At 38.8% G+C, this 12,541-nt stretch overlaps 1 protein-coding gene across 2 annotated transcripts in view; it reads left to right on the forward strand.

Moving 5' to 3' along the window:
* LOC127577669 (nucleobindin-2-like) overlaps positions 1–8,178 on the forward strand; it is a 38,033-nt gene extending 29,855 nt beyond the window's left edge. For both annotated transcript variants that reach the window (XM_052029070.1, XM_052029069.1), the window contains exons 9-13: positions 600–692; positions 1,907–1,996; positions 3,564–3,734; positions 4,159–4,243; positions 5,160–8,178. In XM_052029070.1, coding sequence (XP_051885030.1) covers positions 600–692; positions 1,907–1,996; positions 3,564–3,734; positions 4,159–4,243; positions 5,160–5,248 — 528 coding nt within the window. In that variant the 3' untranslated portion in view covers positions 5,249–8,178. The remainder of the gene's footprint in view (positions 1–599; positions 693–1,906; positions 1,997–3,563; positions 3,735–4,158; positions 4,244–5,159) is intronic.
* The last annotated feature ends 4,363 nt before the right edge of the window (positions 8,179–12,541 follow it).

A 12,541-nucleotide genomic window follows, 5' to 3' on the forward strand; every position in this document is an offset into this window, starting at 1 on the left:
ATATGTGCATCCCAAGTTTTGTTTTGCTTTCTATATTCTATTTTAAATATTTAAAAACAATTTTCCTTCCAGCATCTACAGAATTCCTTGTGTTTCAATTTTCCTTCCTAGTTTGGAGTCTGTGATAGTTTCTAAAAATGATCTGGTTGGCCTCTTAACCAGCCTACTGCCATTACTCAGAACCAGAGATTACTTGCAGATAGCAGATTTATTGCAACATTAGAAAATGAGAAATCTGTACTTCTGAGCTTGCTTAACTGTTATGTGCACTCCCTTTTGATGCCTAAAAAAAATCATCTGGGGCAATGTACTGATTGCCATCAATTGTGAACTTTTCCAACTTGCCACCCTATCTGTCACTATGATTCTACATGTTTCCCTACTTTTAAGTACTCCATAGAGTTCACAAGCATAACATTCAAAACACTTAGCAAATGGGGAAGTTTAGTTTTGAAAAATTTTAATGACTGAACACTCTGCAACAAAAAAAAGCTGTAATTTCTCTGAAGGTGCTGGAATGTTGGTTCTGCTAAGAAATAAGGGACAGAATTAAAGTGCCCATTTTAAGCTGCTTCTCTTTTTTTTAAACAAAAATGCAGCTGGAGAAGATTTATGATCCTAACAATGCAGAAGATGATATGGTGGAGATGGAGGAAGAACGATTGAGGATGAGAGAACATGTTATGACAGAGGTACAGGATAAGCACACACATGGTGTTGTATGGTCCCTTTGGAGTATTTAGTTTAAAGAAGTGCAAGGGACATACCTTTTGCTAATCATATTTAATTGTGAAACTTATTTAAATGTGATTTATTATTTTCAAGATTATGAAATTAGTAAATGGAGGCTGTTGTCCTTGTGCAAATGGTTTGGAGCTTTGTTAGTAAATTTAATTTTAAAATTAAGTTGTTTTGATTGTTACATAACATTGAAGATGGTTTTATCATTATTCCAACTTTTTCAGTACTATTTTGTGTTAGTTTTTAGCTCTATGCTATGTCTCCAGTGAGTCCAGTTCATTATTCTCTTTATAAGGGATATAAGCTTAAACTTTCCTAAGGGAGAATGGCAACTCTAATCTTCCCATGTACCACTTCGCTTGATACTGTTAATATTTGTGTGCTCATGATATTGTTAAAATGCCTCCAAGTAGACACAAGGAAGAGTGAATTTATTTTCTTGTGATGAGCTTTATCAACAACTGTTTGACTCCAATCTGAGTTCTAAACTGTGATGTACTATCTATCATCAAGACTTCTACTTCAGGCTCTTGAATATTGTCTGCCTCTACCTCTACCTCAACCTGGTTCCTACTGCCACTTAGACCTTTATCCATGCTTTTGTAAGGTGTTGAATTTACTTTTATTTTATCAGTTCTTTTGCTGCATGTGTCCATCCTGAATAATAAACACGGACTGTTCATAATTCATTTATCTGGTTTGGTAATGTTTGACTGGATTCCTATCTGGATTGATTTATTCTGTGCTCAATACACTGGATATAAGCTCCTGGTCCTCCCAAATAGTCCAAGATCATAACTTGGATGACTCCATCTTGTGTTCTCTCCTGCATGCTTCTGTTCTCCTACTCCTGCTTTTTTTGTGTCTCCCCACCTACCTTTTGTAATAGAGTTGCCAACTGCCTTAGTCCTGCTTTCTCAGACTTTGCCTCACTTTTGTTTATGTTACTTAAATATTTTCTTAAATTCATCATCTCAAAGAAAGTTTGGTTCACTTTTCCTTGTCTATAGGAAAATGGCTCTATCTGTTTCATTATATTTAAACACGTTCTCTGTATATTTTTTAGTTTTTTGCTTAATGTTGAGATGCTATACAAGTGCCAGGTGTTGGACTAAATGCGTTAAACTAATCACGTTGCTCAAAATCAACTTTATTTCTTTTTCAGATTGATACAAACAAGGATCGGTTGATATCAGCTCAAGAATTTTTAAGGGCTTCAGAAAAGAAGGAATTTGCAGAAACAGACCCTTGGGAGGTGAGTGGGTCTGTGAGATAATTGCAAAGGATCTTCTGTGTAAAGTCTATAATTCAGTGCCACTAGGGATATTTGTGACTACAGTCCATGAAATACACCCACTTGCGGTGAGGTGTGCAGCATGAGATTTATTACAGTATATTTTCATTGTTGGAATGAAGTATGCATTTTAGTAGTTCCATTTTTGCTCTTCTATAAAATTTATATTTGAGCTTTAGTCTGGTTTTAATTTTCTCATCATGCTTTTTGCCAGGGAAGGGGTATTATTGGAAGGACAAGCTGATGGTGCCTAGTTTGATCATCTGACTTTTTAAAATTCTGGAGATGAAGCAAGTCAGAACTGGGACTTGTATTTACTGCCAGCGATTAATCCATGCTACCTTGTTATTTTAAATGTGCCAACAATTAATTCTGAATTTAAGGCATAATTGGTAATGCTTAGCTTTTCCTCTCCCATAAGTCAGAAATACTGATAGGTTAAGGGTGCTTGCTCATTTGACTTGGGGTCATACAGCACAGAAACAGGCCCTTTGGCCCAATCGGTCCATATCAACCAAGGTGCCCATCTAAGCTGATCCCATTTGCCTGCGTTTGGCCCATATCCCTCTAAACCTTTCCTATCCACGTACCTGTCCAAGTGCCTTTTAAATGTTGTTAATGAAGCTGCCTCAACCACTTCCTCTGGCAGCTCATTCCATATATGGACCACCCTCTGGGTGGAAAAGTTGCCCCTCAGGTTCTTATTAAATCTCTCCCCTTTCACCTTAAACCTAGGCACTCTAGTTTTTGATTCCCCAACCCTGGGAAAAAGACTGTACATTCAGCACATCTATACCCCTCATGATTTTATACACCTCGATAAGATCAACCCTCGTTCTCCTGTGTTCCAATAAATAGTCTTAGCTTGATTAACCTCTCTATAACTCAGCCCTTTGAGTCATGGCAACATCCTCGTAAATCTTTTCTGCACTCTTTCCAACTTAATGGCATCTTCCCTATAGCATGGTGACCAAAACTGAACACAATATTCCAAATGCAGTCTCACCAACATCTTGTACAACTGCAACATAAAGTCCCAACTTCCATACTCACTGCCTTGACTGATGAAGGCCAGTCTGCCAAAAGCCACCTTCACCACCCTGCCTACCTGTGAGGCCACTTTTAGGGAACCATGTACTTGTACTCCAAGGTACTTCTGTTCTATAACACTCCCCAGGGCCCTATTGTTCACTGTGAAAGTCCTACCCTGGTTTGACTTCCCAAGATGTAGCACCTAGCACTTCTCTGAATTAAACTCCATTTGTCGCTTCTCTGTCCAGTTACCCAGTTGATCAAGATAATTCTTGATAGCCATCTTCACTATCTACGGCACCACCTATTTTAGTGTCATCTGCAAACTTGCTCACCATGCCTTGTACATTTTCATCCAAATCATTGATATAGATGACAAATAACAATAGGCCTAGCACTGACCCCTGAGGCAGACCACTAGTCACAGGCCTGCAGTCCAACAAACAACCTTCCACCATGGTGGTGCTTGGTGCTTTTATTGTGTCTTGTACTGCAGACTCTAGATGAACAGGAGATCTATTCAGAAGATGAGCTGCAAGAGTTTGAGAGGCGACTGACTAAGCAGGAGAATGAACTGAGGATGAAATCAGATGATCTACTAAAGCAGCGGGAAGAGTTGCAGCTTCAACAAGATCAGCTCCATGCTGAGAAATTGGAATTCCATCAGGTACAAGGCCTACATTTTGAATTAGAGATTTTCTCTCTTCTCTTAATCTCTGGTGTAGAACCAGAGCACAAAAAATAGTGTTTGAAAGAATATTTAATTCCATAATATATGAAAGTTATCAAAGAGCAGAGGAAACTACTGAACTCGTGTCAAAGCACATTATTTAGTGCAAGCATTGAACTTTACTCCATCTTTACCTTGATCTGGGAGTGTCAGATGCTAGGTATTAAAAGTGGATAAATATTTCCAGACCAAGTTTGTATTGTCTTCATTTTGAAAAGCCAGAACAGTTAATTCAAAGTAATAACTGGGGGAGAGGTTGCTGGAACTTTATTGCACTCCCTATTAGCTCAATGTACAAAAGAATCATAGGTTTTCTGTCTTTTATTTTTTTTGTTTCCCTTTTTAATATAAAATTCAAAAGGCTGTACAGCAACTGGAACAGAAGAGACAAGCACAACAAGCTCCTCCTCCAGAAGGACCAAATGGGGAACTTCAGTTTCATCCTGGTTGGTGACTTGCTGATTCAGATCATTGTTTACTAATATATTGCATGATGACTCGGCCCAATTAATTTTCATAATTTTCCTTAAGTAGTTATTTGAGTTTATCAAGTGATGCATGATTTTCCTTTATCCTTATGACTAAAATCAAATTATTTTAGCATGAAAGTTAGAGGGAAAACAACATTAAATATCCTTTGGTAGATCAGTTGTGTTTAGAAACAGCATCTCATTGATGAGCCTAGGTATTGTGGAAGAGCAAAGGGATTTGATATCCAGATGCATGCATTGTTAAAAGTTCGTGCAGAAGTACAAAAAGCATTAAAATGGCAAAGGGAATGTTGACCATTACTTCCATGAGACTGAAGCTCAAGAGGGATGTAATTTTTGCTTCAGTTACACAAACCTTGTCTCATCTGGAGTATTGCATCCAGTCTTGGGTGCAGCAGTTCAGGGAGGAGATATTGGCTTTGCCGGGGTATAGTGCAGATTTATTGGAATGATATCAGGGCTTTGAGAGTTAACTTATTTGGATATATTGCATTAACTTGGCTCGTGTTCACTTGGACTTAGAATGTTTTCCTGTGATCAAATTGAATTTGTTTACAAGGATAGTCAATAGGATAGATACAGGGATATTGCTTTTTCTGCTGGGGTGATCAAGATTATGTGGCCACAGCTTGAGTTATGCCACATACAAGTGAAAACAAGAAGAAAATTTACCCTGAAATTTTTTTCAGGATTTTATTATTGGTGAAGAAACTAATATGACAGAATGTAAAATAAGATCATTGTTATCTTGTTGCCTGTTTGCTTGCTGTTGACTTCATGAGCTAAGCTTCAGGATCCTCGAGTGTAAACATCACATTTTCCTGAAACGTTAGCTTCCTGTCTAAGTTGTGCTAAATGTTTATTCTCATAGGTATGGAACAGCCTGCTCCTCCAGGCCATGACCAATTGCAAGACCCAAACCAGCCACCTGCAGTTGGACAGGATCAGCCTCATCAGTAACCTTCTTGCCTCCAGTATTTGTGCTAATACAGGCGTTCTTGGTTTCTTTTTGGGTCCAAATGATCACTAATCTAATCCAATATTTTTTGCCACTGTTTAGTCATGTTAATTTCATGCTGTGTGAAGACCACTGTTTTGCAAGCATTTTGTTCAAGGTGGTTACTGAAAACTCTTGTGCAGGTACTTTTCAGAGAAAGGTGGTTTACTTCTGTTGATATTTGAACAGTCTTGAACTGAATTTCACAAACACCCTGACTAGTGTCTGACAATAACTTTGCAAATTGAAACTATAATAGAATTTAACTCCATTTAGTTGTGAGCAGCTGTAAGAATGTTTTCATTTTGTTATACATGTATTTCTTTTGTTGGGAGAATGGGATGGTTCTGTGGGACAGAATTAAAGTTTGTTTATGGTATTTCATTGTAGAATATAAATGAGAAATTTGGAACAGTAATGTGGGGTTCGCAGTAGGAGAAATGTTCGTCTTATATGTAAGGAATTGGGTTAAAGATTTGGGATAGCAGACACGTTATTAGCTCTGTCCTACTATCTCTACTGTGCAGTGGCCGTTGCATCTTTCCAGCTACAATTCTTCTCTCTGAGGATCTCCAGTATTTTATCCATACAGGCCAAAGCTAATGTGTTAATTATCAAATTTGCTGCTATCAAGGTCAACAATGAGTACTGTGGAATCCTTGCACATGGATCGTTAACATTTTGTTGGGGGATTGCTTTGGCCAAAACAAAAAGCAGGGATATTTAAGTGCATGTACTCTTCCACTGTGTTTTAAAGACTTTACCATTTGTTACATTGATGGATTTTGGAGGATTACTAGGAGTAATGTTTAAAATTATATTCCAATAGCTGAAGACTTCAGCATTTCTTTTTAACCGCCACTCTTGTTAAAGTCCACCAATACCATCAATACTCTGTCATTCTAATGAGATCTGTAAAACATAATCTGAGACCATGTTCTGTCCATGTCATTGATAATTCACTAACAATCCAAACATTCTAACAGACTTGTATGAATTACCAAATAGCAGTTCCAGATTCAGGAGCTGCCACCACATTAATTTTCTAAAATGCCATATTTTAAAATGATTTGTCATTAGTCACAAAGCATTGAGTTATACTAAATGCTCAATGATGAATATAGATGTTTTAATGTTGGATTGCCTATGTGTATGAATTTGAAGCAATTTTAAATTCTGACAGTTCAGACCTGTTAAAAGACACCATTATTCATTTGCCAATAGTAAATTATAATTGCAGATAAGATTTAAATGTTTTCTCAAATCTTAATATATGGTTCTTTTAAAAGCCATATTAGTACATAAATTCTAAAATGTATTCGGGAATTTTGAATTAAGAATCATCCAATCATTCTCTGATTCCACTTTTTTTTTATAATTTAATACACATACAATGGTCACTCTGTGTATGGTAATACTGGTTCATCTGTATTCTGGCAAAGCCTATGGTATTTGTAGGAATCAATGACAATTCCAACCCTGAACAGCTTGGTTTCCTAAATACTTTTCTGCCATTGTAAAGTATACAAACATTAAGCACCATGTGTTTCTTGCATTTTATTGTATGAATACTTTTGACTGGATAATGCTGAAGGCATTAAGCATTAGAGACTGATTTGTTTTTTATTATTTTAAGATTTGCAGCCTTCTCGAATTCAAGAAGCTGACAACATTTTCATTGTCAGATGATTGTTGAATTAATGAACTTATTGTTCAGTTTGAAGTTGTACAGTAATGTGGTGCATTGAATTACAAGTGCACTTTACCTTAATCTGGAGAGCATGGATTTGCACATAATTCCTCTTAAACATGCTGATTTAGCTGTGCTAATCTGAGGTGATAATAAATGAAGTCCAGGTTTTACGACGGGGAGAAATTAGAGTGAAGCTTCTCTTGGCATACTGGTCAGATATTAGCAGAAGCCTGGAGGCTCATTTTCCTCAGCAGCATTGCTATACAGTAGCCAAGAAAAATATTTTTATATTTCAAAATTACTAATACTATTTGTTATCAAACCATCTTGCATGGTTAGAACTAATTGCTGAAACACCTAAAAAGCTAGGAGCATTGTGGGTGAGAATTTGTAAGTCCTATTGAGACCAGAGGAATCCATGTATTTTACATAAAGGAAGATTGAATTCAGTGTTTAGCACACGTCTATTGAATTATTAAAATAAGATCCACACCACAAAGCTGTACTTACCATAACACAAACTGACACTGTTTCTTACCTCATTGATATTAGAAATACAAAATGCCTTTACAGATAGATCCAGGGGTCCTCTTGAGTGTCTTTGTGTGAATACATATATTTGCAGCATGTTGTGGGAGGGGGGTTGTTAGCTTTTTTTTTTGCATTGATGTTGCACCTAATCTGGAATGCTTAAAAGTAGAATGTTAAAGCTAGAACTGTGTTAACTATCCTGGTACCACATCTTCAACCTTAGTGAACATGAAATTCATTTAAATTAAAAGGAAGAAAGTTGTGACCTGGGATAGAAGTGAATGCATTGTATTGCATATTTGTTGACTTTAAGTGCAATGTTTCATTATTTGCTTCTTTACCCCATTCTGCCTTTCTAAAGAAAACTCTACCACAAACGTATGTACAAGTATTCCACTGAAATTCAAATTAAATTCATTGTCTTAGCCATGAAGAGAATAGTGCTGTGAACAGATTTTAAAATATACCATTGTTTTGTTTTTAGTTGAAATATTGTACTATTTTCCTTGCAGTGTAATTTTTGTTGATGAAAAGATTTTGGTTCTCTGAATTTCTGCAAGTTGGTTTATAAAAGAGACATTTGAACATAAAGCAGAATATTTAACTTACTGTTGTACTTCCATTTTGTTTATGTGAATTAAGAGAGAACCCCTTCAGTAAATGTTGCTCACCATCAAAACTTCTGGCTACAAGGTGCAAAACCTGGCATCTTCAGGTAAAGTTAAGTAGTTCCCAAGAACAATGGACCAAAGTTCTGGAGCCTAACCACATCCAGTTGATGATGAATAACTAAACTTGTCAGAGAAATTCCCTAAACGTCACCATCTTCAACCATAGTAGATTCTGATACACAAGTTCAAGCATCAAGACTGAAGTGTTTCCCAGAAGTCCTTTAGCTAAACATGCCTGTGTCAGTTCCCTTTTCCTGCACTGTCCATTTGTCTTGAATATACTGACTGACTGAGCCTCGACTGCCCACTGAAGAGGGTGCAGAGGGGGTTTACCAGGATGTTGCCTGGGTTGGGGTGTTTCTGTGATGAGGAAAGACTGGATATCCTGATTGAAGTATACAAAATAATGAGGGGAAGGGGTAGAATGTGAGAATTTTTTTTTTCCCTTAACAAAGGTGTCTATGAACAGTGAGCATAAGTTGAAGGTGAGGGGGAGGTGGTTGAGAGGGGACTTGAGCAAGAATTTTTTCACCCAGAGGGTGAGTTGTATTCTGGAACTTCTCACCTGAGGTGGTGGTGCAGGAAGTACACTCATAACATTTAAGTAGTATTTAGATGAGCACCTGAAATGCCATAGCATAGAAAGTTACAGGCCAAGTGGTGGAAATGGGATTAATGTAGGTAGGTTTATGATGGCTGGAATGGACATACAGGGTTGAAGGACCTATTTCTGTGCTCCATGGATCTTTGACTCTCTGGGCAGAAAAATCCAAAGATTTGCCACTGTTGATGAAGAAATTTCTTCAGATCCTGTCCTAAATGAATGACTCCTTATTGATTGAAGCCAGTGCCTAACCAATTGCACTCAACGTATTGGGTAGCTTCTTAATATCATAAAACATAGGAAAGACTGAGAACTGTGATGATTTGGTGGCAATCAGTACTCTTGATTTAAATGTCCCCTATTCAAACTCTTGCAAAATATATTAACTTTTACAAAACAAATATGGAAGAATCCCCAGTTATATTCCACCACAAAAAAGGAAACGAATAATGCTCTTGACTACCCTATTCACATCTTCCCAAGCAGCAGTAAAACAATAGAAGAAGTTGTTGACAAACCATTCTAGTGCCACCTACTTTTTTTAATGGTCCCATCAAGATTGCTGTGTTCCAGACTTTTTTTGGAACTTTTTAAGATGTTGACAAAATATGTGAATGCCTGAGGAGAGGTGAGAGATGCTTGTGTCATGTCAAGGACCTCTGGGGGAAGTTGCTTTCATGACACTATTGTGTTCAACTCCAGTCACTGATCATAAAACTCAATCTGGCTTTCTGTAGTACTTGGACAATATAAGTACTTGGGCTGACAAACGGTAGGTAAACCTATGGGATGCAAATGACAGGGAATGGACATGAGAAATTTCATTTGTATTTCTGGTTCATTCCTGGTTTTCAATGCCATCTTATAGGTTTCTGTTATCAACAGCTTGGGGGCCACTATTGCTTGTACGTTTAATTATGACTGTGGTTACAAAATACAATAAAGGCTGGGGACTCAAATTAGTTACCTGCTGACCTTTCGTTGCCTAATTTACATTTACAGAGCCGAGAGTACTCACCAAAACCCAGAAGGATGCGGAAAGAGCAGTTTACTTGCTCTGTTTCATTCCACTGCAGTCAGCGTCCTAGCCTATTTGCACAATGTAGTTTGTGTAGGTATGATTCACAGGGTTCAATTTTCTAAGACTATTTTTCCAATACCTGTCATTCCCTGTGCTTTTTGCTACCAAGAAAGATGAATCAAGTTTATTATCACTGACCTATGTCATGATATTTGTTGTTTTATGGCAGCAGTACAGTGCAAGGCATAAAACTTAGTACAAGTTACCAATAAATAAGTATTCCAAAAGAGGAATAATGAGGTAGTGTTCATGGGTTCATAGACCGTTCAGAAATCTGATGGCAGGGGAGGAGAAGTTGTTCTTAAAATGTTGAGTGTGGGTCTTCAGGCTCCTGTACCACCTCCCTGATGGTAGTAATGAGAAGAGGGCATGTCCCAGGTGGTGAGGGTCCTTAATGATGCCGCCTTGAGGCACCGCCGCTTGAATATGACCTCGATGGTGGGGCGGGTTATGCCTGTGATGGAGCTGGCTGAGTCTATAACCCTCTGCAGCCTCTTGCGATCCTGTGCATTGGAGCCTCCATACCAGGTTATGATGCAACCAGTCAGAATACTCTGCACCGTATATCTATAGAAATTTGCAAGAGCCTTTGGTGGTCATATCAAATCTCCTCAAATTCCTAGTGAAATAGAGCCACTGGTGTGCCTTTTTCGTGATTGCATCAACTTGTTGGGCTCAGGATAGATCCTCCGAGATGTTGACACCCAGGAACTTGAAGCTGCTCACCCTTTCCACCACTGACCCCTCATTGAGGACTGGTCTGTGTTCTCCTAACTTCTTCCTGAAGTCCACAAACAATTCCTTGGTCTTGCTGACATTGAGTGCGAGGTTGTTGTTGTGACACTACTCAAACATCCAATCTATCTCACCCCTGTACGTTGCCTCGTTGCCATCTGAGATTCTACCAATAGCAGTGGATCCATCAGTGAATTTTATAGATGGTGTTTAAGCTGTGCTTAGCCATGCAGACATGAGTGTAGAGAGAGTAGAGCAGTGGGCTAAGCGTACATCCCTTGAGGTGTGCCTGTGATGATTGTCAGCGAGGAGGAGATGTTATAACCGATCCGCACTGACTGGTCTCCCGATAAGGAAATCAAGGATCCAGTTGCAGAGGGAGCTACAGAGGTCCAGGTTTTGAAGCTTGCTGATTAGTACTGGGAGGATGGTGGTATTAAATTCCAAGGTGTAATTGATGTATAGCCTGATGTATGCATTGCTGTTGTCTAGGTGCTCCAAAGCTGAGTGAAGAGCCAGTGAGACTGCATCTGCTGTAGACCTGTTGTGGCAGTAGTGAAATTGCAATGGCTCAGGCAGAAGTTAATTCTAGCCATGACCAACCTTTCAAAGCATCACAGTAGATGTGAGTGCTACCGGGCAATAATCATGAGGTAGCTCACCCTGCTCTTCTTGAGCACTGGTATGATTGCCTTTTTTGAAGCAGGTTGGAACATCCAACTGCAGCAGTGAGCACCAATATTGTGGAAATATCATCTTGGAGCCTTAATGCCATGTTTTAATTACTATTTTTTAGGAGCAAATTATGACATTAAGAATAGCAGCAGGCTATACTGCCATAGAAAGTATCATCATTGGTACCAGAGTCAAGTATAATGCTGTATCCATACTTCCATGCATCCATGTTGTTACATCCAAATTGTGAAAGTCGACCCGTACTGTAATAAATCAGACAATAGCAGAACCAAGGAGTGTATAATTAATGCTTTATTGTTTTAGTGCTAGTGTGAGTACACGAAGGAGCAAACAGTCAGTGCTGCTCTTCCCTGCACGTGGCCCGACTCAAAGAATACAGGGTGCTAACAAACTTAACTACATTGTTCCCTGGAAGGTGTCCACCTACTACACAGGCATACCCATATTTGGGTATGCTTGACCAGCTCACACTGCCATTGGTCAAGCCGAGGCTGCTGTGTGCAGCCAGACAGGTAAACACATCTTTCACAGTTAGTCGCATCCCTGTTGCCTTAAGGCCCCACAGCTCAGCAACTCCTTATCACGCCAAACAGACTACACGAGCAGGTGGCTCAAGCTGTTTACAGCGGCTATATAACCAGTAGAGAGTGAGTAACCCTTTGTTCACCAGAGCTCCCTTCCCATTGTCTCCTACAAAATCTGTCCACTTAATAGCACTTTGGAGCCTGAGATTTGCCGAGCCACTGCGTTCACTGTCCTCAGATTATATTAATTGGTGTCTGCCATAGCTCTGCTGGCAGCACTCACTCTGGTCAGAAGGTGTGTGTTCACAACCCATCACACTGACAGGACACTAAACTCCAAACTGATGATTCAGTGTAGCGTTGAGGGAGTGCTACACTGCCAGAGATCTTTCAGATGAAATAGGAAACTTGAGCCACTTTCTACCCTCTAAGAGGTTCTGTGGCACTATTTCAAAGAGAAAGTGGCAGAATTTATCCCTCAATAAACATCACTAAGAATAGGTTATCTCTCAATTGTTTGTGGGAGCCTTGTGAACTGTGATTCTGACATTGCAAGTTACTTGAATTCAAGAGTACATCATCGACTCTTTGGGACGTTTTCACAGGGATGAAAGAGGTACTATATAAATGCAAAGCTTTCTGCTTTTGCTGCCCTACAAGAAAAAAAACATTATGGACAAATGCTGCTATTTGCATGAACTATTTCAACATTTTTAATCAA

This window comes from Pristis pectinata, chromosome 14, assembly GCF_009764475.1.
Source record: "Pristis pectinata isolate sPriPec2 chromosome 14, sPriPec2.1.pri, whole genome shotgun sequence".
NCBI classification, from domain to species: Eukaryota; Metazoa; Chordata; class Chondrichthyes; order Rhinopristiformes; family Pristidae; genus Pristis; species Pristis pectinata.